Here is a 24,917-nt window from a genome sequence, read left to right on the forward strand (position 1 = left end):
TTAAATATTTCATCCAAATTCTCTCCTGCACTAGGATGAGCCTGGTTACTCTTATTGCACTTTTCTCCCAGCCCCTGCTTTCTCTTGAAATGGTCCTTTAGAATAGGGAAGGCAGTCTGGTGCTGGACTCAAAAGGCAGTGGACTCTCTCCTGTCAGGGATTATTTAGCTTTGATTCCTGCAACTGGGGGGAGGTTGGACTAGATGACCCTCAGGGGTCCCTTCCAACTCTACAATTCTATGATTTTATAATGCCCCAAACTCGTTATATTCTGTGCAATGTAAATGATCAATCTCCACAGCAAGAACACTCAAGTTATGTGGGCACCATAAAATTATGCAACTGAACAATATTAGGCGAACTTGCTTATTTTGTTTAAAGTTGTTCAATTGGATGGCTTTCTCAAGACCTGACACATGATTACTCAGCCAAAATCACCTTTAGAATGCTACCATGCTGCTACCCCTAAGTTAAAACATATACTGTACTTCTAGAAATAATTGTGAAGATTTCAGACTGTGTCTTAACCTATTGGCACTGGGAGGGGGGAATCCCAATCTATGCACATGTTCACTAAAAGCTGTGATCTGGCAGCCCCTAATACTAATCCATTCTAGACCCAAGATGGGATACTGCTAGTACAGTGATCTCCACAAACGCTACACAAACTTTCCTAAACATGGGTCTCCAAAATGTCTGAGAGCCGTCTCCAGTCTGTACCAAACAGACAAGTTGCTGAGAGCCCTGCATATAATCATCTGAGCTTGGCACTGTGAAGACTACATGTCCCAGGATGCAAAGCGGCACTGCCAAGCGTGCGTGGCAGTGTAAGCGCTGCTGGCTGAGACATGTCAAGTGCTTCAGAACTGGGCAAGGTGCTATTTGCTTGTAATATATAGGGTTTGGCCTGCATTTCCAGGAGACATCAGGGGTGTTGAGTGCCGTAACCCTGGGGACTCGAGAGATTCAAAAGGGACCGTCCCACACATTGCCTGAGAAACTATGTAACATTTGCACATTCCAACTGCTATAAGAAAACCCTAGAGTTGGCCCGGGCCCCCCTTCACTCCACAGTGGGTCCTCCTCGGGAGCAGCAGCGGGGCCGCCGCACATTCTGCAGGAGTGCCCTGAAGACGCTGGGCTGCCTCTTGACCTCCCCCTTGGGGGGAGCCCCCTTGATGGAGCTGGCACGGGTGCTCTGAGGTGTCATCACCATTTGCCGGCCATGCTCTTCAATCTGCTTCTCCAGGTGCTTCTGGATGGCCATGCCCAGCACCTCCACCTCCATGGAGGCGCCATACACTTCCCATGTCATGCCCTTCTCGTCCCAGCTGACCTCCCGCACCGGCTCGGGTGCCTCCTCCTGGGCCCCTTTCACGTGCACCTCAGGGTAGGACGCTTGGGGAGATTTGGTCACGGGAGTCATGGGCCCCGTGGCCACGGACCTGGTCTCCACCGGGATGGACACCTGCATTTCTGCATCTCTCTTGGCTGGCTTCTGCTCCGGACCAGGGCTCTTCAGAGAGGAGGCCCCCAAGCCCCTTGTGTGGAAAGTGAAAGCCGAGGAGCCGTCGGGCGGGTTGATGGGGCTAACGGCCACCGACACCAAAGACACGCGATTGTCAACTTGAGTCCCAGCGTCATGCTGGGGGGGCGTGACCTCAAGTGAGCAGGTTTGGGTGAGAAGTTCCACAGACCTCTTCTCGACATCTGTTGTGCGCTCCTCACTCACAGCCACACTGGTAATTTCTGGTGTTTGTTGTTCCTGAGCTTGGTTTTGACCCTTGGACTCAGAGGGTGTCACTTCTCTGAGCCCTTCCGCCTCCTTGGTGGCTTCACCTGGGGTTGTTTGTGACTCACCTGATGTGCCCTTGGCTTCATGAGGAACGGCAGCCACAGGGTTTCCTGGCACTCTACTGGAGTTCACAGCTGTGTTAGCCTCCGGAGCAGGGAACCTCACTTCCCTGCTATGGTCCCCCAACTGGTCTGTTTCTGTCGCTGGTCTGCTTGACTTCCCTGATGTGGCTTCAGCTGCCAAGGGGTCTTGAGTAAACTCCTTGGGAGCTTCTGATGCGAGGGGACCTCTGTGTCCTTCACTCAAGTGGTCCGCTGCTTCACAGACATCACTGCTGAAGTGTGATATATCTCCCTTGGAGGCACCTGGCTGTCCTTGGCTTGTGTTTTTCAGGTACGTGGGAAGTGCAGGACCCCCCTCGGAATGTGCTGTTCCTGCTTGGATGCTCTCAGCCTCAGCGGTTTTTTTGGTTGGTTCAAGAAATGCCACATGTTTCAGGGAGGCTGGTGCACTGGAAGGGTCCTTGTTGGTTGCCTTTAGGCAGGGCTCTGCCGGGAGATGCGTACCGACATCTCCAGGAACAGCTTTACTTTCCAGAGGGTTGCAGGTATTGGAGAAGCTACTGGGAAGATCCCTGCAGCTTGAGCCCTGCTTGCTGTTGTGCCGCAAGTCATGATGGGCTGCCCGTTCCCCGTCCTCTTCCAAGGTGGTTCCTCCAGCCGTTGCATCTTTCAGAACCACGGTACCTGTGTCAGAGACTAGTTCCATGGAAGGCTTTGTGGCTACAGCTGGCGCCTTCTCCTTCTGGTCTGGGTTGTCCACCATGGTGTCGTCTTGGCTGCCGTCTTTGGTGCCAAGGTCATTCACACAGCAGTTCCTCATGGTGAGATCTCCTCCGTCACATCGGGTGTGTTGGAGACAGCTGTCTTTCTCCTGACTGCAAGGTAAGCTGCTGCTGGGCTGGGGAGCATCTTCTGGAACTGCATCTTGCTTCAACAACTGCAACGCCTCTGGCTGCTTAGCACTGCCCATCTCGAGATGAAACTTCTGCCATGCTATTCCATGCACCTCTCTTGGAGGACTCTAAAAGGGAAGATAAAAAGGGGTGGGGGGACACAGTAAAGTTATGCCTATGCTGGAAACTCACTCAAACACACCATCAACTCCAAGCTATTCATGTTTGGAGCCTTCTGTGTCTAAGGTGCCCTGGTATACTCTAGGTGTATCTGGCACATGTGTGGGCTTAAGACACAAGCATAGGATCTGGTAGCTGAAAAAGAATTTGGCATCCTGAAGATTCTCAGAAGGGTGTTGGGGGTGTTTTTAAAAAGCAAGTTTTTATTCATATCTGCAGAGAAAGAGCTTGGAAAACAGGCAGGCATTTCCTTGGGAGGGTTTGGGAACCAGGAAGGTGTTTTTTTCCTCAGATTAGGATATGGAGCAACAGGGCACTTTCAGAAAACCCATTTATTGAGCGTCTATTCTGATTTGTTTGCAGGGAGGTGATCTGCTATTTCAAGAGCATGCTCTCCATTTTTGGTGGGGATGTTACCAAGCACCATCCTACACTTTCCAGTACATTCTCATCACTTTTCTTACTGCCAAAACTTTTGAGGGAAGCAAATTTGTTGTGCCAGACTTCCCAATCAACTGGAAATGGGCAACCTGACTTTTTGGGTGAGTGATTTAATTCCACCTGAGAGCACAATAGTCTTGGAAGGGCCCTTAGTATTGTGGATCTGGGCCCATCTCCCACGGCTACTGCTCCTTGTCCACAGACTTCCAATTCTCCACAACCCTTTACCCCTCGATCCCTTCTTATTTTTCTTCCTCCCTTCCATGCCACCTTTGTGCTATATCCAGGTAGTGCACAGTTTACTTGGTCAATTCATTATATAGTCTGAATAATAGCTGAACTACTTCTACAACTTCTGAGATTTTTAGGGTGGAGGTGCATCAAATAACAAAGAGAAGGCTCATTTTTGCCCTGTGTTCTCTAATGTGTCACCTCTTGAATGTAAGGCCTCATCAGCACTGAACGTTTAAAGCAGTGTCATTTCACTTTAAACAGTTGTGGCTTCCCCCAAAGAATCCTGGGAACTATAGTTTGTTAAATATGGTGAGAGTTGTTAGAAGAGACTCCCATTCCCCGCACAAAACTACAGTTCTCAGAATGGTTTAACAACCAGTCCCTCTTCCTGGGTAACTCAGGGTTTTGTAGTCATGTTCATTCATTTCAGTGAGTCTGCTCTGAGTAAAATGTAGTTCAATACCACCCTAAGCACTTCATAGTTGGAAGCCCCCCCCCCCGATGGGTTCAACCCCCTGCAATGCAGGAATATGCAGGTGACCCATATGGGGATCGAACCTGCATCCTTGGTGTTATCAGCACCATGCCCTAATCAACTGAGCTAACATACACTATTTCATCCACTAAGGTAGATCAGTACTGTTATCCTCATTTTACAGGTCGGAAGCTGAAGCTAAGAGAACATTAGTTCCCCTAAGGTCATATACTAAATACATGGCAGAGGCAGGATTTTGACTAGTGGTTTCCTCATTCACAACTCAGCCTTGTAGCCACATTACAACATTAGTCCCTAGACTGCAGCCACCTTTGCCTAAATGGTACAGGAAGTATCCATCACATATGGACAATCATATATTCAAAGGGTAGCAGCTGATTCATTCAGCTAATTGGGTGGGAGATTTGGTGGAGGAAGTTAAGAGATTTGAAAGCTGCTCAGCCATGTCACAATTCAAGGAACTTGATTCCACATCCCCAACAAAAAAATAGCCTTATAAGTGAATGAACAAGATCAGGTCTATAGTCATTCCAGTGACACAAGCAAATTGCATGCCTCTAACTAAACTGCCAGCTGCTGTGATAATCTCCTGCAACATTTGCACACACAGGCTGGCCACATGATTTGTGCGCATATATTCTGGCACTGAAGCCTGCAGAGATTCCATGGCGACAACGGAGAAGAGACATTTGGTTTGGAGGTGGTGTGTTAACAGCAAGCAAATAGTAGAAATCCCATTGTAACCACATATAATCAACTGCCGGCACCCACCCATTAGAGGATGCTGCAAACTCTATGGGAATACTTTTGAGATTGCTTAGAGCCTTGGCCACGGCAACTGCAGGAGTAAAACAGCCTGAAAATATAATATAAACAAAGACATTATAACTTCAATTACACACCTCCCCAAAAAGAACGGAAAGGAAGAAAACAGAATTTATAAAAATTGTAGCGGAAGGTTCAGCCTCAGCTCTCCAGGAGTGGGACTAGCAAGGCAGCTCAAGACCACGTGCCACCTGAGATGACTTTCTTTGGCACCTTCTCTCCCTCTCAGGTGCACTCTCATCCCTATGGTTGTTCCTGATGCCAAAGCAGCAGCAGTGCCACGGCAGGTTGAAAGTAGATCTGCCAGCTGGGCTCATTATGTACCATCTGCATGGCTGGTGTGTGAAAATGTCAGCATGTGAAGGCAAAGTGAGGGGGAGGGTAGGTATGAATATAGGTGGCCATACAGAATCCTGACATATATGGGTGGGTCCCAACTACCTACTGCTGGAATTAGAGTACAGGGAGTGGAATCGAATCTGGAGATGGAGCCTGCCTAATTTCATTTGGGCCAGGAATGGGGAACTTGCAGCCCCCAATATATTGTTGGACTTGACTCCCATCATGTTAACGAAAATGAATAAATTCTCCATGCATCAGCAGAAATTGTACCCCACCCCATGCAGCTACAGGCATCTTGTGACTATCTTGTATGTGTTGCTGGGCAAACTAGCATGTAGTACCAGGTAGATAAGGGCTCAAGTTAAAGGGGAGTACAGGAAAATCTGCTGGAGAAGTGGAGACTGTTGAAAGAATCCTGTGAAAATGTGAAAGATTTTGAGAAGAGCCCATCTGAGGAAAGTGGGTCAACCTGCAAGACTTCTGGACTCAGAGAATTCGGGCAGTTGCAGGACTCTGTTAGCAACTGGACTTTGCACTTGCTGTGTGGACCTCTGTCTCATGAAGGACTTCATAAGCTGGAACTCTCTCTGGGCTCAGAGAGTGAAGACTTCTTGTAGCAACTATGTGTTTACATAGCTCCTGTGGTGAGCCCAACCACTCAACTGAACTTCCATGGTGCATATACAACACCCAACACACCATGCCTGACCACTGGCCATGCTGGCTAGTGATGGTGGGAGTTGAGAGCCCAGCAACTTCTGGAGAGCCACAGGTCCTCCATTCCTGGTTTAAGCAGAAGATACTGTTTGGTTGGCCAGCTGCCTTTTATTTTTGCCAGCCTAGAAGCTCATACTACCCACTAGTGACAGGTCTACCACTGTGTATCTGAAGAAGTGTGCATGCACACGAAAGCTTATACCAAGAACTAACTTAGTTGGTCTTTAAGGTGCTACAGGAAGGAATTTTTTTTATTTTGACTATGGCAGACCAACACGGCTACCCATCTGTAACAGGTCTACCACTGGCCTTTCTACGGCCAGCAAAAAAGAAAACAGTGCATACCAAAAATGCAGATAGACTTCAAACAACACTGAGTCTGAAGCAACTACTGAGCCATTGTTGTGAAGTCTAGCCCTACTCATTCTCTCCCTTCATCATGCTACATTCATATAATAAAGGAAAGCACATGATCATTGGCTGTAATCAAGAAGGTATGGAGTAAGAATAAACATCAAAATTTCACACCAAGGCAGCCTAAATTCTCCAGAAACATTTTTGCACAATTCTCCACAAAGAGATGCTCAGTTCTGCAACTGCATAAATTATATAAATTCCAACACATCCTCAAGCTTCGCTCTGTAGTCTCAAGAACTAGAAACTTGCTTTAAAAAAATGAAGCATGAGATTCTTAGGTCATTGGCTTCTGTGTCCAACTTCAAATTCCGTAATTGCATAATCACAGAACACACACAGTCTTGTCTATGCAGGTGGAATATGTATTGTGTTGGTAGTAGCTAAACCTTTATAACAGAATCCAAACTGATTATTGTTTTGCCTTATAACATGCTGAGACTAAGAGCCCATGCACTCTCATTCTGACTCCATTTTAAATGGTTCCATATGGAGCTTGTCGCCATGTGGGGAGATATTTGTATGCTGCCATTCAGAATACTTTTCCAAAAATATGGCAAAACCTAAGAGATCTGCCTGACTCTCAGTGGAAAGTTCCCTGTTTCATAACTATCTACACATTACTTGCAAAGCAGGAAAGACTTAGGGGAGGGATGTAGCAGAGAAACAGTTGATGGAGAAAGGATTAAAAACCTCCCCTTTTCTGCAGCTTCTCTGCTCTCATTTTTTCTTCCCCACCCCCCAAGGCGGATTTCAGTCTTCAAAATAGTGCTGCGTCTGGCTCAGTTAACATATAGCTTAGTCCCATCAGAGAACACTGGCAAAACCAGGGCCTTTTTTTTCAGCCAGAACTTGACAAAACTCCGTTCCAGCGCCTCTCAGGTGGGGGTCGCTGCTATTATAAGAGAACAAAGGAGGTGTTCATGGTGTGTTCCAGCACCTTTTTTTCTAGAAAAATAGCACTGGGCAAAACAATTTCCTAGCTGCTTGGTTTTAAGATGGAATGGGTTCTTGGAAGAGGAAAGGGTTTTCAAGAAATCCAATTGGCAGGCACATTACCTACAGCCAAGTGTCTTCTACACACATAGGATAGACCATGGGTAGGCAAACTAAGGCCCGGGGGCCGGATATGGCCCAATTGCCTTTTAAATCTGGCACGCGGACGGTCCGGGAATCAGTGTGTTTTTACATGAGTAGAATGCTTTTATTTAAAATGCATCTCTGGGTTATTTGTGGGGCATAGGAATTCGTTATTTTTTTCTTCTTCTTCAAAATATAGTCCAGCCCACCACAAGGTCTAAGGGAGAGTGGACCGGCCACCTGCTGAAAAGGTTTGCTGACCCCTGGGATAGACAATCAAAGCAGACAGACTCTCGTACCCACAGCCCTGTGCTGATGAGACACAACACAGCTCTCCACCCCAAACACATATTCCACTTAAAGCAGTGTTTGCCTAGGAGTTCCACTGGGCAACCTTTCTTGCTTTCCTGCTGATCCGGCAGTTATCCACAGCTGAAAGGCTCGTCTTCAGCTCAGTGAGTAAGCCTGCCTCTCTTATCACTTTATTAACTGTGGCACTCCTTCCCTGTACACTCCAGCAAGCGCTATTCCCCAGGGTAGGGAGTCTGTAACTCGGGAGAGGCACCTCATTCATCACTGCTTTGTCACACATGAGCTTCTTCTCTACAGCCCCACTCCAAGGGAGCCACGTACTTGAATTTGAATCCAAGAAGCTCTAGGAGAGATTCTTGGGCTACTTACGTTTTTCCATGGGAGGATATCATCCACAGGGACCACTACATTCAGTTGCAGAACCATGTGAGTTAAGCACTTTGGCACAACAAGTTCTCCTATGTTTTATCTGCACACATTCCTCCAAGCAATAAAAGCACTGCGTCAAGATCTGCCTCAGCTGTCGTCAACCTGGTGCCGTCCAGCTGTTTTGGACAACAATTCCATCAGCTGTGCAGACTATGCCTGATGGGAGTTGTAGTCCAAAACTGCTGGAAGACACCAGGTTAGGAAAGGATGATCCACCTTATATTCCAGTTAATGGTGGCGAATGCTCAAAGTTATGCTTCCATGTATCCAGAAACGTGTATTCGGAGTACTAGAGAGTATTCAAGTCTTATATGTCCCCACACCTGTGAATATAATACAAACATATTTCTCCTCCTAGTTTTTTATTTTATTCATTTAATAAAATTTATATACTGCTTGACTGTAAAAAACCTCAAAGCAGTTTACAAGCCCCCCCACTAAAATCAAGAAAAAATTATACCCCTACTTACAACATACAAAAGCTGAAATACTAAAACAGATTAAAGTTACCTCAGCTTTCTAAACACCTGGGTAGGTTTGTCTAAACAAGAATGTTTTTAGCAGGCACCGAAAAGAGCACAGCGAAAGCGCCTGCTTGATCTCAACAGGCAGAGAGTCCCAAAGTGTAGATGCTTCCACACTAAATGATCACGCTCTTAAAAATACGGAGCGGGTATCACGTGGCACCTATAGTAGTGCTAATTCCTCTGATCGAAGCGGTTGACCTTTTCTGCCAAAGCTTTTAGGATAAGCAAGTCTATCAATATTTATACCAGGTTTGGGGAACCCTTGGACCTCCATATGTTGCTGAGCTACAACTTCCAGCAGTCCCGGCAATCGTGGCCAATGGCCAGGGATGATGGGATTTGTAGTTCAGCCACATCTGGAAGACCAAAGGTTCCTCAAACTTAATCTAAAACTTCTCCCACTAGTGGACATGTTATGAACCCTCCTTTCATCTCTCTGTGCATTAGTTATTTCCCTTCCATCCACATTTATTATGGGCAAAGGATAGGACTGGCATGCACTCTGCAAAAAATTATTATTATTTGGTGCCACTTTCTAGAAATAAGCACTAAGCCTTTGGACATCTCCTTTTCTGGCAGACCTATCTTCTTGGCTCCAGTAGTCTCTCTAGAGTTGGATATAACCCAAATACATGCAAACACAACTCAAGTACATGCAATTGCAAACCAAGTGGACATCCTTGCCTAAGAAAAATAGAGGCAGAGGCTCCAGTCCATCTACAGAGACTGCCAGAGTAAGAGCAAAGGTCTGCCAATAAATGAAGCTCTCCAAAGGCATATTGCTACACTGGAACAGAATTACATTTTCAATTGCACTTAGAAAATACGGTTGAGAGGGGAGTTGCCAAAATATAAATGTGTGCTTCATCTGCATATTCATTTCAAATTGTAGATGCTTGCATATATTTGCTTAGTCAAGTAATGTCTTCTGCTGATCATAAGGACAAGGAGCTATGTGGGATAATGAAAGCCCACTGGGAATACCAATGATCCGCTGGGAATACCCACTGGGAATACCAATGATCCACTTTCTGGCTTTTCCAATTTTACCAGGTATTGCCCATGCACTTTCAAGTCTATCTTTGCAGCAGTGAGGACTATAAACTTACTTTAGGAAGGAAGAAAGGAAGATTGATTTTCAGGAATTTTGTAACCAGTACCATATTCCAATCACATGGAATAAGGTAAAGGTAAAGGACCCCTGGATGGTTAAGTCCATTCAAAGGTGACTATGGGGTTGCAGCGCTCATCTCGCTTTCAGACCGAGGGAGCCGGTGTTTGTCCACAGACAGCTTTCTGGGTCATGTGGCCAGCATGACTAAACCACTTCTGGTGCAACAGAACACCGTGACAGAAACCAGAGCCCACGGAAACACCTTTTACCTTCCTGCCACAGCAGTAACTATTTATCTACTTGCACTGGTATGTTTTCAAACTGCTAGGTTGGCAGAAGCTAGGATAGAACAATGGGAGATCACTCCATTGTGCAGATTCGAACCACCGACCTTCTGATTGGCAGCCCTGAATATAGTAGTACTGGAAGGGAAATTGTGAGACTGAGGCCACATTTACACCACACACTTAAAGCATTATGGTACACACACACACACACACACACACACACACACAACCACGGTATATACATACATTTCTTTGTGTGCTGCTTCTCCACAGATACCATTTGAAGCAGCCACGGCTCCCCTCTCAATAATTCTAGGAACTGTAGTTTTTTAAGGGTGCTGAGAGTTATTAGGAGACCCCTATTCTCCGCTGAGTAACAATTCTCAGAATGGTTTAATGGACAATCCCTCTTCACAGGGAACTCTGCGAACTGTAGCTCTGGGAGAGGAATAGGGGTCTCCTAACACTGCTCAGCCCCTTTAACAAGCCACAGTTCCCAGGATTAAAATATGTGGGATCATAGTGTTTTAAATGTACTGTATGGTGTAAATGTGGCCTGAGCGAAAACATGCCAGCACACACCTAGATTTTCCTTCAGACATGGCAAGAGTGAGACAGTGGTTTGGCTTCCCCTTGCAAAAAGGAGAACCTGCTTGCTATCTTCTGGTTGTCTTTTACTTTCTCTAACAACACACCTTTCCACAAGCAGTGATGCCACAGGTATGTGCAGATGTGCTTAATTTGCATAAGTGGATTTCCCTGCCATGTAAACAAAGCAAAATGTAGGCACCAATCCTAGACTTGGAAACAAAGGTTGTGTACAAACATGCATAATTTGAGCTACAACCTTGCTGTGTTTTGTTTAATTAAACCATCCTCCCTGGTGAATTGAGCTCTGAGGAAAGAGGTTCCAGGAGTTTGCCACAGGAGACAGCTGGGCAGAGGGCTAAAAGGCTGACACTTGTCACGGAACAAACCCCGCTCTTCTATCCCCTTCCTAGACTAGTTTTCCAGCTTTTTAATTAAAACAGATAACACCTTTAAAATTAATTAATTAATTAATAGGAAGAATAACGCCTTTTTAATTGAACAAATGAAGATTTCTTTTGGGGAGGGGGAGCTGGACTGCCACCCTGGAAGATGGGAAATGATAATAGATTCATAGAGTTGTAGAGCTGGAAGGAACCCTAAGGGCCATCTAGTCCAACCCCCTGAAATGTAGGAATCGCAAGATGACGACAAAAATAGCATTTGAACTGCTGTTACATTTACAGTTTTCATTTATTAAATTTCTATACCGCCCTTCATCTGAGGATTGTAGGGCAGTTTACAATATAAAAGCACAAATGTACATAACATAGTAGCAAACAACACAATATTTACAAAGCTGTCCTAGAGATCCACCAGGGGGGGAAAATTAAAACTTTGGATTTTACGCTGGCAGCGTTGTGAGGTACAAGGAATGAGGAACATACTAGCATATGTGGTGGGAAGTAATTATATACAGGAATCAGATTTTAATGGAGACTGGTATTATTATTATTATTATTATTATTATTATTATTATTATTATTATTGGCAAACAGGTAACCTTGGAGGCTAAACTACATCTCTTATCCAGTTTTGATGGTGCCAGTGCTCATCTTATTTCTCAGCAATTAATTCTATATCTGTTGGCTGCCGCTTGTCTCTCAAGTGTGGAAGGACGCATCTTGTGATTTTATGGATTTGGATTTTGTGTGTCAGCAATCTGGAAGTCATTGACATGGCAGAGTGGGAAAAATCATTCCCTCTTAGAAGAAGAAGAAGAAGAGTTTGGATTTGATATCCCGCCTTTCACTCCCCTTCAGGAGTCTCAAAGCGGCTAACATTCTCCTTTCCCTTCCTCCCCCACAACAAACACTCTGTGAGGTGAGTGGGGCTGAGAGACTTCACAGAAGTGTGACTGGCCCAAGGTCACCCAGCAGCTGCATGTGGAGGAGCGGAGACGCGAACCCGGTTCCCCAGATTACGTGACTACCGCTCTTAACCACTACACCACACTGGCTGTTAATAAGGAGATTCCCTATTGGCAATAAACTTTCAAAAATCTGGGGATATGGAGTTTCAAAAGACACTGGCACCATATAAGAGTGTTCCAGGAAGATTCCAGACACGGTTTGCAAGGCTCTCATAAAGATCATCTGCAGTGCCTCAGGCTTGACGTTTGGAAATAAGTCACTTTTGGAAAAGTTTTTGGCCTCACTTCCAGTTAGCAAGCCATTGCAGAAGTTTACAATGAAGTCATTCTCATTGGATCTTAGAAAGGCAGATATCCATGTAAACTAGTCACTGTGGGGTGGGTGTGTTTATTTGGGGGAGGGGGTATGCCAGCTGCGCTTGCTGGCTGCCTCCACTCGACCAAAAGGGGCCTGTCATACAAAGAGAAGACTCTTCTTCAGCAGTTGTCCTGCATTGCAGGGGTTGGACTAAATCACCCTTGGGGTCCCTTCCAGCTCTAAAAATCCACAGTTCTATGAGTAATAACAACAAATCCTGTTTCTAAGCTACACCCAAACAGTTAAGTGGCTTCTCAAAAGAACAACTACTTCACTGTAATGTGATCTTCCATGCGCAGGCTGAGTAAGTGTGGGTCAACGGCTTTGCCTTCAGGGCTACAATCTGGGAGTCATAACAGATAAGAGGCCTTCATGAAGGAGAGTAAAAAAGTTGGTGCCTATGTGCGTGTGTGTGTGCGCGCGCACACACCCACACACCCAGAGAGAAGTTTAACTACATTTGGGGGTGGGGAACAATTAATCAGTTAACTTAAAGATAGCAGAGATACACAGAAAACACCGTGGCAGGTGGGGGTGAGGATGGGGAAAGCTGAAGATATTACATCCCACTCTCTTTTGGTCAACGGCTTTGTAGAAATGCTGTTCTCCAGTGGTACCACTAAGCAAGTAGGCTGCCCCCAAAAGGTGGGCTTGCCAATGGATTGTGGAGTAAAAAGACTTCAGACAGTCCTGGATCTAAAAAAACAAAGCCCAGTGCACGTAAACATTCACCTTCTTAAAAGAACTATTTCCCCTCCTCCCTCTAGTCACATGGTAAGTGGAAGCTGAATCCATGCAGTGCGTATGCCTTCACCCTCGGGGGTTGTAGCTAAGGAACTCAGCTGGAGCTTTTCACCGCATTTCATTATATTTCCCAGGTCTGCAATCTTGCAGCAACTAGATGCTGCCACAAATCCCCCGTGAAGAGCCATCAGGCAATCTATGCTCAGGCAGGCGAGGGAGGGTCATTGGCTTTGCAAGCACCGTTTGGTAAGCCTTTGATTGGGGAGTCAGAATCTGGCCCACGGATGCCCTTGCCTAAGACAACGTGGCTGTTTCTACAAAAGCAGGCCGAGGCTCCAACTCATCTGCAGCAGGGGTGGGCAGGCTTCAGATTAGTTGGATCTACACTGTGGTTTTTACTAGAATCCCAAGATCTACCAACCAGAGCCAAAGGACTCTGGATCTTTGGACTTTGGACTTTGAAGAAGCGCAAACTCAGTGTGAAAAGGAGAAACGGGCTACGGGGAAGGCACATTCGGGAAACCCTCACCATGATCAGCTTCCACCCGGAAACGTACGTCCCCATTGTTGAAGGACGTGTGGATCCAGAACTGGCCTCCACAGTCACTTACAGGCTCACTGTTAAGACTGTGCTCATGGAAGACAATCTTACTCGGCTACGAGTGATAGCCGAAGAAGACATCAAAGTCCACTCCTAATTAGCTTTCTTCACTTCAGCAGCCTAATTTAGGCTTTTAATTGATAAACAAATAAGAGTCACAAATTCTTGGTTCTACTGAAAATCACCCAGTAAATCCCAATCTGCCTTCTGCCCACCTCAGACTAGAGAGATCGCTAGGGCAAAGACACAGATGACAGATCTATCATCAAGGGAGCTGTCCAAAGGAATAGTGCTGATTGTTAGACCAAAAAATGGTTTGCTGTTAGATGAGAAAGATGCTGTAGCTCAGGAAGGCGTACAAGAGGATGGGAAAATCAGCAGCAGTGCCACAGTCATCATGGCAATGCATTCTGGGACCCACATGGAATAACAGTAAAGTCCATTCTGTGGGCTTTTCTTGGCAGTGGTTGTGGCTGAGAAAGATCAGTGCATTTAGGCAACAGCGTCAACAAATGTAACAAAATACACTGGAACTGAAATTCATGAATGTAAATTAATATAGTACATAAAAAGAGGTGGAGGGAAATCACAGGTGGTGTGCTTTCAGTTTTTCTGAAGTACTAATAACCCATTCCACAATTAATTTAGATCTTTGGATTGGGTGGCAAAGGGGTGAGTGAGGAATGGGAATTAGGATTTGTAGGTACTTATTGCATCTGGTTTGCAAAACAAGCTTAGTTCCAAGTATACATATATAAAATGCCAGGTGTGTGAAGAATGTTCCTAGTTTGCATTATATAGTCAGATGGCAGAATCTATTTTGGGAGGGGGGAGGGGGAAGAAGATGATGTACAGCAGGTATCTTCAACTTTTTCAGACCCAGGATCCACTTTTAACACAAACATGTATTTGAGGACCCATATCTTAATCTTTTACCAAATATTTGCAGGGTGGTAGTGCTTCTGTTGCCACTCACACTGGATCAGGTCGCAACCCTCTAGTGGGTCTCACCCTACCAGTTGAAAACTAGTGCAGTATGGGATTCTTAGTGCAGAATTGCAGAAGCTCTAACATCTCTCACACAAATAAGTGCAACTCATTGTGGCAGGGCAGGATCTCCCATCAAATCAGGCCAGCTTCTATTACATCTGAGCAGTGACATGTTCTGCCATGTGTTCCCCCTCAGTGTCCATCCATGTTTGAATAATCTGTCTCTTCCAAGAACCAGGCAGCTGCCTGTCCATCTCAATCACCTTCTCTCATTCCACACAATGGCACCAAATTCTGCTTGAACTTCTACATTGTTTTGGCTCCAACACCACAGGGGTTACAGGTTTCCCATTGTCAATGAAATTCAAATCCTACCATTGCTAAGCACAAAAGAGAACTGCAATAGGGCAGCCTTGTAAGTAAGCCCACAAAAGTTGCTAGCCTGTGGGGTTGGGGTTGTTCCCTACTAGTATGGAAATGCAGTGTACTGGCCTCTTAGTAAGCTGGTAAAAGTTTGTCTTCCACCAAGTGGAATGGAAGAGAAAGGATGGACCTGAGAGACTGCATGGAAACCAAGTAGATTGGCAAAGAGAAGGCAGAGAGATCCATTCATGCTAGACCAGCCTGTTTACTCTCCTGCATGGATTTCCTTGCTGCTTAGGGCAGGGGGACTAGATGACCCACAGGATCCCTTCCAATCCTACAATTCTATGCTTCTATTATTACTACTTTATTATTATTTATTCAACTTATCAGTCATTTGCCACATAAGGAATCTCCAAGCAATTTACAAAATTTTAAAAGCATAAATGTTGATGGTGGTGCCAAGCAGACCTAACTGAAGAGAGCATGAGTGTGGAGCCACCACTGAAAAGTCCCTCTCCCTTGTTGCTCCCTTGGCTACCAGGCAAGTAGTTGAATACAAAGCTGGAATAGGCAGCTGTGAAAACTTCAGATCATGGCCAGATAGCAATATAGGCAAGTGGGCAGTAAACTGGAGTCCAGAATAATTATACCACTTTTCAATTATTTTTAATTATGCCCCCCTCAGCTACATAAGCTATGTATCTACGGCTGGCACCTTAGCAGTCATAACTCTGCCTTGATCTTAGAAGCCAGCTTTCAGTTGAATAGTAATAAGCTGGCATCTTCAAGGAGCCTGCAATTCTGTCCTCAAAACACCCCCCAGCAACAAATCCTCCCAATTCTGGGATAGGAATAAAGCATGCCTCACGAGCACTTGCTCACAAAGCTGCTTAATTTGATGCAAAATTTGATGGGAAGGTTTTTGTGTGTATGCCCTGAGGAATTGTGTGAATGCTGTGCTTTAAAGAAATGGGGTGGGGTGGCTGAAACTCATTGGTGCTCATAAGCAAATGTGGTTGATGGGAAGGAAACCTGTCTCAAAAAATAGACATGAAGAAAGAGGGAAGAAAACTTGCTAAGTCAAGCAGAGGGGCGGAAGTAGAATCCCACATGCCAGGGCTGGCCCTATCATTAGCCAGAAGAAGACAGTTGCTTTAGGCAGCAGATTCTGGGGAGCAGCATTCCCCACCCACCCCTTCCGAGCCCACCAATACCCCTCTATTGGGAGGACAGGGCTATGTGTGCCCCACAGCCTGTCTCGCTTCCCTCTAAACTAGTCAATTTCCCTTTTGTTGTGGTTGGGCTTGCTATCCCCTTGCCAGTGTTGGGTTCTGTAGATGGAATCAGTGGGCACTGTTTTCTCCTTTGCCTCAAGCAGCTGAATGTTTTGAGCTGGCCCTGCCAAAGGCTCACTGAAAGTGCTATCCAATCCCTTTTGTTTTGGCCTCTTAGCCTTTAACATAGCTTTGTAAATTAGCCTATAAAGGACACTTGCTCACAGAATTTTTTCTACCAGTCCCCAAAGAGACTAATAGCCTGCTGCAGAGAATTTCTGGTGGCCTTTGTCTACCAGGCAACTTGTTAAATGTGTTGCTCTTCTAACTCTAGCTGCCAATCATTCCATCAAAATTCTACCTAGCACTTCTTGACAAGACACAGGTACATGTGGGATGGTAAAGCTGTGCCACCTCTGGATGTTGCTGGACTCCAACTCCCATCAGCCCCAGCCAACAGGGCCAATTATCAAGGATGATGGGATTTGTAGTCCAACAAATATCTGAAGAGCCATGGATTTCCCACCCCTGCTTTAGAGCAAAACAAAATGTGCAAGCAATCACATATGTATTTTAAGTAAACAGCAAGTGCAGCAGTGTTTATCTGGATCAAGACATCATCAGTAGGGCAAAGCATTAAAGCACTTAACACATCTCCACACACCTGAGTCCTAATATTTGTATTTTTATGTTGTGAACCGCTCAGTGATCTTTGGATGAAGGACAGGATACAAATAAAACAAATAAAATAAAATAAGGATTGCCCTCAACCTTCTACTTACTCTAAAACAACAGCAACAACCAAACCATCAACACCCTTTGTGTCCAGTTTTGGGTATAGTCCTTTTCTCCTGCTGTCTCTGGGCACTTTATACACTATTCCAATGTAGCCAAAATGTGACTCAAAGATATTTACTTGAGGAATCCATGGAAATGCCATTGGAAGACTTCAGATCACACGATGTGTGTGAATGTGTGAGGGGGAGGTCTTCAGGCATATCCATTATCTCTAAAATGCTATCTTCCAGGGTCTAGATCCATGAGCTATGCCAACCAGGTGGTGATGGAGAAAAATATTTGATGCCCATATAGGGGAAGATAACAGTCTTTAAAAAGACTGTGTATAAATGTCAAAAAGGATAAGCAATTGTGCACGCTGTACATTATTTTTGCACACCTGGATGTATGTGTGTCTTTGGGTATAACACATTAATCACTTGGCAGTGTTTACAAAACAATGACAAAGATCCCTCAGCTCTTCCAGAATGCCTAATCAGTGATTCTCAGCCTTTACTGCAAGAGAGGCTGATGACTGTAGATTATTAGTATGGGGTGTTAGAGGAGGGGTAGCATCTCTGGTAGGGGACAAGTTGTGCTCCTTCTGGGGTAGTTTGTCCACCTTTGGTCCCTACCCTGCACTCAGCTCTCACCTGTGGCTCCTAGAAGCTGTCAGAATGTGACAGCGGCCACACCCTGGGAATGGCTTTGACTGGCTGGCTAAACCAGGTGACGGTAGTTGACAGGTCTCAATCTCCCAGTTTGGTTAGAGACTTCCCCTGCCTGCAAAGACAGGCTCTGGCAGATTGTGCAGAAGAGACCAATAGTGGGTTCAATGGTCAAGAAGGTAGTTATGCATGGGCTGTAAAGGGAAGTGAGGGGTAGATGGGACTCATCGATCTAGGAGAAGGAAAACTCTGACACTAAACCTCCATTGCCTTGAGGGATATCTTTGGGAGAAGAAAAGGCTAAGGAGGAAACCCTACACAAATGTGGAGTGGAGTCCCTAGGATGGTTGGATGGTGCCTTGTACCAGTTGCATAGCGTGGGGGGTGCAGGGGGGGCGGCCGCACCGGGCGCAACATCTGGGGGTTAGGGTTAGGGGGCGCAAATCCACAGGTTAGGGGTGCAAATTACTTGCCTTGCCCCGGGTGCTGACAACCCATGCTACGCCACTGCCTTGTACATCTCCTTCTGGCAACTCCTACAGCCAAGCTGGAGCCAAACGTATTGCTCTGCTTTCCTGTGGACCACATCAGCGAGGCCAAGATGGGGGTCTTGTCATCTGGGCAGCCCAGGCCCTCCATACACACTGACCAGGCTTGTACCCTGGAGAGGTTGCCCTGGTACTGTTAATGAAGTGCACTCCATTATCTCTTGAGACAGATAGATGCCAACAACAACAACTTATACATCCCAGAGACCAAGCAGCATTAGAAGGCCAGGGTACGACATAGGAGTTTCTTTAGGTTTCTCTGCCTGTGCTGACGAAAGACAAAAGTGAGGAGGCACACTGCTATCTCTGAACAGAAGGGATCAGCAGTGCTTCTAAATGTGGCCCACGCTTTCACGGTGTGAAAGACACACACACACACACACACACACACACACACACACCACTTTGTATAATCTCGCTGTAACACATCAACCTTGCTTCTGACAGTGCTGCACAGTTGCTGGCTCCCCTTTGCTTTGAACATGAATTCAACTACCTAAAAGCACCCTTCTTTTCCATGCCCTAGACCTCTAGTTCTCAACCACATGTTTCCCTGTTCCTTATATCATAAGCATTTCTAGGATGCGGGCTGGCAATGAATTGTTATTATTATTATTGTCATTGCTAGTGACCTGTTAACCAAAGGTCTCCAAGCAACTTACACATTAAAAACATAATACTATATAAACAGAATGAACAACCCCCATAATAGGTACAAGAAACTTGGCAGTACACTAGTAACAAAACAAGATCATCTCGGTCTACCAAATGCCTGGGGGGGGGATGTAAGTCTTTACCTGGTGCTGGAAAGATGTCAACGAAGGTGCAAGGTGAACCTCACTAGGAAGTGATGGGGAGCCACAACAGAAAAGGCCCTCTCCTTTGTCACCAGCCTCAGAAAGAAAGGCCTCAGAAGAAGAGGATTTGTGTAGGTTCATATCAGGAGAGGAATTCCAGATGATTCTCCCCTTTCTAGAACTATGGTATAATTAAGTGCACCATGGTGGGGGAAAAGGTTTTGCTCCTGCCCTATCCTCTAGGACTTATACCTACACCATACCTGCCTGCCTGCTGCCTCTCTCAGATAGGAGAGTGTGTGGAGAGAGACAGTTATTGTTGTAACTGTGCAGGGTTTTCAAGTCTGTTGCTGATGGAGGGGGATGCAAGGAAAGGCCATACCAAATAGGAGACAAGGCGTACCTGCTTTGCCTGCTTAACTTGGCATGTTTGCTACACATACACATTTCATGCAATTGCCACATCTGGAATGGGGAACCTACAGTCCTCTAGTTGTTGCTGAACAACAACTTCCATCATCCCTGATCATAGGCCATGCTGGCTGGGCCAGATGGGATTTGGAGTCCCACATCATCTGGAGAGCTACAGGACTGCCTGGGTCTCAATCAATATTTATTCCAGTTAATCTTTGGAGCCAAAGAATCATCACTTGCCCCGAGTTCCACTGCCAGGTTCCTACTGATGTATTTGGGCAAAAACAAGTTGCTCACATTCATGCTCAGACAAACCTGTGAGCAAGAGAACCATTTCACACTCAAGAGTGTTGGGCAAGCAAAGCTACTGCTTACATTTTAGCACAAACAGAAAAGCATTCAATGCAGCATTTACAAGGAAGCTGCATTTTTAATAGGCCCTAAATGCTACCCAGCTGTGCGCATCCCTGAGCTGCAATTGTGGTCCCTGCTTCCTTAAGCAGAATGCCATTCTGGTCGGGTCCTGTGGAAAGCAATTGCTGAAGCCTCACACTGTCTTTGTATAGTTGGCTTTGTCAGGATAAAATGTCTGAGGCAGCTTGTAGAGAAAAGGCTTTGATATGGTTGGCTGAAAATTAGTTTCTTCCATCTTGCAAAACATTTGAGCAATGACATCAGTGATAAAAGTCTTTTGCTTAACAATGGAGACAAGGGAATCATCACATGGCTTCCAGAAAGTATAGTAAAAAATGTCACTTTTAAAATCCTTCAAGAAAATTCACAAACATGCTCAAAAATGCCTTCTAGGCCCCATAACCTTTTAGATACAGTACTTAAGTTTTGAACATGTCTTTCTTCTTTCAGAGATGCAATGTACAGTAGTGATCTACAGCAGGCTTGTGAACAACTTGGTCACCTATGATGAATGCAGAATTGCTCCCAGATGACCAGAAAGTTTTACAAAAGCAATTTCTGTTTCTCTTTCCTTTTAGGTGGCAACTAACTAGCCCAGCTATGCATGCGCAAGTGGGTTTGTAGCTTTTGTGAATCTATGTTCATAGCTGAACTACAATTAAATTGCTCATGGAGTACTATAACTCAGTCCAATAAATAAAAATAATAAGCCAATCCAAAGAGTTTGCAGCATTTCCCCATCCTCAGATATATTCACCCACTACTCTCAGCATCAGTCAAACAGAAAGCTGCAAATAATTCCCATTCGGAGGTATGCAAGAGGAAGCAGCAACATTCCTGTCATTTAACCAATGCATAAGGTAAATACACACTTCCCGCACAAATCCTGTGTGAGCAGATATCATCCACCCAGGTAACAGTTTCAATAAGGAAAATGTGTTATCTATAAACACAGAAGCTACGTGCAGGGCTTAGATCCTGTAACCTGATTGCACTGAACAGGCATAGTCCATGCTGCAACCTTTTGTTGTAAATCCTGCTTGTGTAAATAAATAATAAAAAAGTAAGGGTCTCTGAGCACAGGCACATTTTCCTTACATAAACGTGAGTAGCTAGAACCAACACATATGGACTCCTAGTATAAGATCTGGCATTATGGCCGGTTTGAGCTGCACCATCTCTTTTATTAGAAATCAAGCACTGCTATGGCCAAGTTCCCCTCTAAGCAAATGCTGCTTTTGAATGTACAAAAGTTAGCAAAGCAGCTGAGCTTAGCTGCCTAAGCACCTATTTAGTTCCAGAGTTCAGAGTCTGTAAAACTGTTTCCAGGCATTAGCTGCAGTCACTCCCCAATCCATATCCCAGCTGTTAAATGGCACATCTGCAATATCTTCCCTACAGCAATCTGAGCTGCATAGCATCGCCATGGTAAGGCTGGGATCGCACCAGGAGCAGAAGTGAATTCAAAAACTTATTTTTAACTAGCTCTTTTTTTCTGCCTTGGCTTTATTTCCTATGATTAAGGCTCATTTCATTTCTTTCTCCACCAAGCTAGAGGCAGCAATGCAAGGGCTCCACAAAATCTCCAGGTTAGTTCCCTCCCGTCTGTGGGTAGGAAAAACAGGGCTGGCAGAAAGGCCTTTCTTACTGTGCTAAGCTGGGCCGTGCAAGGGCAACCTGAAAGCTGGCCCTGGAAATCTGTGGCACGTCAACATGCCTGAGGACCCAGGCCAGGACTGACATCAGCAGCAGAACTTGAATGCTGCTTCCAAAGTGCTGCTGCCCCTGGGAGCTGCCTGTACTGTGGTCAAGCTAGCAATCTTTATGATAGGTGTGGGGAACCTTTGGCCTCCAGACATTGAGGTATATGAAGGGGCCAAAATTTCTTCACACCTCTGTTATGGAAAATCACATCAGCCAGAAGCAGGCACATTTAAGCCCCTGGTTCAAATCTTGTTCCTTCCATGAACTTGCTAGGCAGTCTTTGGCAAGCCATCCTATACTTTGTTGCCCCTTTGGTCCACTTAGCTCAGTATCGCCTATACTAGGGTGGGGACCCTTTTAGACCCTGAGGAGCACACTTCCTTGCGGCCAACAATCTGAAGGTCACATGCCAGTGGTGGGCGGGACCACAGGCAAAAGTGAGCAGGTCTATGGATGTGACTCTTACTTTCGTATAAAAGGCTATATTTCAATCACACAAAAGTCAGATGGTACTATACACATACACACACACACACACACATGTCCATCCAGGCAAGGAAGAGGCATTTTCACAGTTCAAAGACACATTCCAGTCAGCCAAGAGTACTCAAGGAGGGCATGGAACATGGCCAATGAAGGATGATCTAATGAGAGTCTCGAGGGCCAGAGAAAGGCCTGGAGGGTCGCATTCAGACCCAGGGCTTGCAATCCCCCATGCCTGGTCTACATACTTACTGGCAGCAGCACTCTGGAGTTTCAGAAAGGAGTTCTCTAGCCATACCTAGAGATCGTGGGACCCTTTGCAGGCAAAACATGTGCTCTGCCACTGAGCTATGGCCCATTCTTACCCCCACCTCCTCGTCTATGAAGGGAAAGGCAATGCGATGTAGTGGTTAGTGTGTTGGACGAGAACCTGGGAGATCACGGTTCAAATCCCCACTCTGTCATGAAGCTCACTTGGGCCAGTAACTGCCTCTCAGCCTAACTTACCTCACAGGGTTGTTGTGGGGGTTAAATGAGGAGGGGTGAACCATGTGTGCTGCTTCAAGCTCCTTGGAGAAAAAGGTGGGATATAAATGTATTGAACAAACGCACACACCCTGTTGTTCTAAAGATTACTTAGTTAATATCTCTACGCCACTTCAAACACTCTAAGAGCCCTTTAAAATGTGAAGGGTTTACTATGAGCCTAAACTGGGAGTGGATTTCTTGCATCCATATTTAATATGCAACTCATCCCTCCCACTACAAACCCAAAGGTCAGCGGCCTCCAACTTAAATGCACAGCCAGTAAAAGCAAAGTCAGGCAAATGGAAGGAAGAGTTCAGTGAAGCGAAAGAGCTGAGAGTCAACGAAATCCCTGCCTAGAGAATGCTTGGATCCAGAGTTGAGAAGCGAGAGAATCCCTAATAATCTGCAGCCCCAGGAGGGCAGACAGGGACTTTCTAGCTGGCTGGAGAGAGAAGATCTTGCCATAATGGCTTGTGTGCGGTAGGAAAGCAACCATGATTCACTGGGGAAGGGGAAGGCGGGCGGGCGGGGGGGGTGGGAGGCGGTTGTCAGCAGAGACCAGTCGCCTCGGAAACCGAACTGGCGCTGTGGCTGCAAACTGATGAATGGATCCCGCGCCATGGAGGTGGGCAAAACTACGCTGGCCCTGATCGCACGGGAAAATGCACATCTTCACAACCCACCAGCAGGGGGCGGGCACGGGCACACGCTCCATCCGCGCGCACATACACAAGCATACACATAAACAGAGCGAGCGCATGCATGCACACAAACAGGCAAAGAACACTAACGCGGCTCCCTGCCCACACGCCTGCTTAACCGCGGCGGCGTGCGCGGAAAACACACACCATGGCCAAATGCGCGCGCACCTACCCGAGACCACAACACGCTTTACCTAGTACGCGTGGTCGCACACAATGAGGAGAGCGGGGTGTGGGGGGAAAGACCCGCGAAACACTGGGGTCCAATTTCATCTTTCATAACGGCACACACATGGAGAAGGCAGGCTGCTCGGAGGATGCCTTCCAGCAGCTTTCCTGGGGACGGCGAGCGCGTTCGCACGAGCGCGCAGGGCACCTCCTCCTCTCCCGCTTGCAGCGCACGAGGAGACCCAGCGCGCACGACTCCCGCACCGCGCGCAAATGCAAGGCGACTTCACCCGGGATCTTCATCCCATGATCAGGAGGCGATGCCCACCCTCTGATCACCTGTAGGAGTGAGCGGCTGGAGCGGCGACTCACGTCTGCCCGCCGCCCCCTGCCCCCGGTTAGGTTGAGGTGGCGCCGGAGCAACCTCCGAACAAAGCCAGCTCGGGCTCGCCCGGGCACGTGCTCCGCCAGCGCCGCTTCCTCCCCGGCGGGCAGAGCGCTCTCTAGACGCTCCGGAGGGCGAAAGGCGCCCCCATCTGGGACCCTAGCGGAGGGAATCTCTCCCTCCTCCTGGAGTCTGGCTCGGGCCTGGGCTCCGGCCTCGCGCTCGCTCCACAAGACTCCCCAAGCCGCGAGGGGTGCGTGCCGTTACCTGCTGGAGTCATGCGCTGCCCCGGGGTGCGGGAAAGGCGCCGCGGCTCGCCCTGCGCGGCTGCTCCGGGCGCTGCTGGCGATGAGAAAGTGCCGCTCGGAGCATGCGTGTGGGAGCCAGCCAGGCATCTGATGTCGGGGAGGGAGGGAGCGGGAGGAAGGCTGCCTGCCTGCCTGCCTAGGCACTTGGAGATGGAGAGAGAGAGAGAGAGAGAGAGAGAGAGAGAGAGAGAGAGAGGCAGCGCTCCCAGCAACGGGGGAGGAGAGTCTGGGCTCTGTCAGGGATGCAGCTCTTCAGGAACCTGCACAGGAGCGGGGGGTGGGGTGGGAGAGAGTGGATCTCTCGCCTGAGCTGCGATTCTCGTGGCAATGCCATAGCAGGGCGGGTAGACTGGCCACAGATTGCCCTTGCTCTTGGTCCCGCCGCGAAAATACACAAAATGACTCTTCTTCTACACAGAGAGGGGCAGTCTCGTTAGTTTGTTGCAATAACAAGGGTCTACTGGCCGGGCAAATTCGAGAACGCTACGGCTGAGCTCCGATACACGTCCACCCGAAAACGTGCCAGTTTCCAGCGAAGCTTGCTCCCCAGGAAAGTGTTTCTAGCAGAGATTGGGTCCTTG

The 24,917-nt window shown here is 46.8% G+C and overlaps 1 protein-coding gene across 1 annotated transcript; it reads right to left on the reverse strand.

Moving 5' to 3' along the window:
• Nucleotides 1–352: 352 nt before the first annotated feature.
• Nucleotides 353–24,118, reverse strand: GPRIN1 (G protein regulated inducer of neurite outgrowth 1). Its single transcript, XM_082213569.1, has 2 exons — nucleotides 23,983–24,118; nucleotides 353–2,878 (listed from the first exon to the last, which is right to left on the reverse strand). The coding sequence occupies exon 2, from the start codon at nucleotides 2,825–2,827 to the stop codon at nucleotides 1,064–1,066; it is 1,764 nt and encodes a 587-aa protein (XP_082069695.1). The 5' UTR covers nucleotides 2,828–2,878; nucleotides 23,983–24,118; the 3' UTR covers nucleotides 353–1,063.
• Between the last annotated feature and the right edge of the window lie 799 nt (nucleotides 24,119–24,917).

Source organism: Podarcis vaucheri, assembly GCF_965113315.1.
Source record: "Podarcis vaucheri genome assembly, chromosome: 2".
Taxonomy (NCBI): domain Eukaryota; kingdom Metazoa; phylum Chordata; class Lepidosauria; order Squamata; family Lacertidae; genus Podarcis; species Podarcis vaucheri.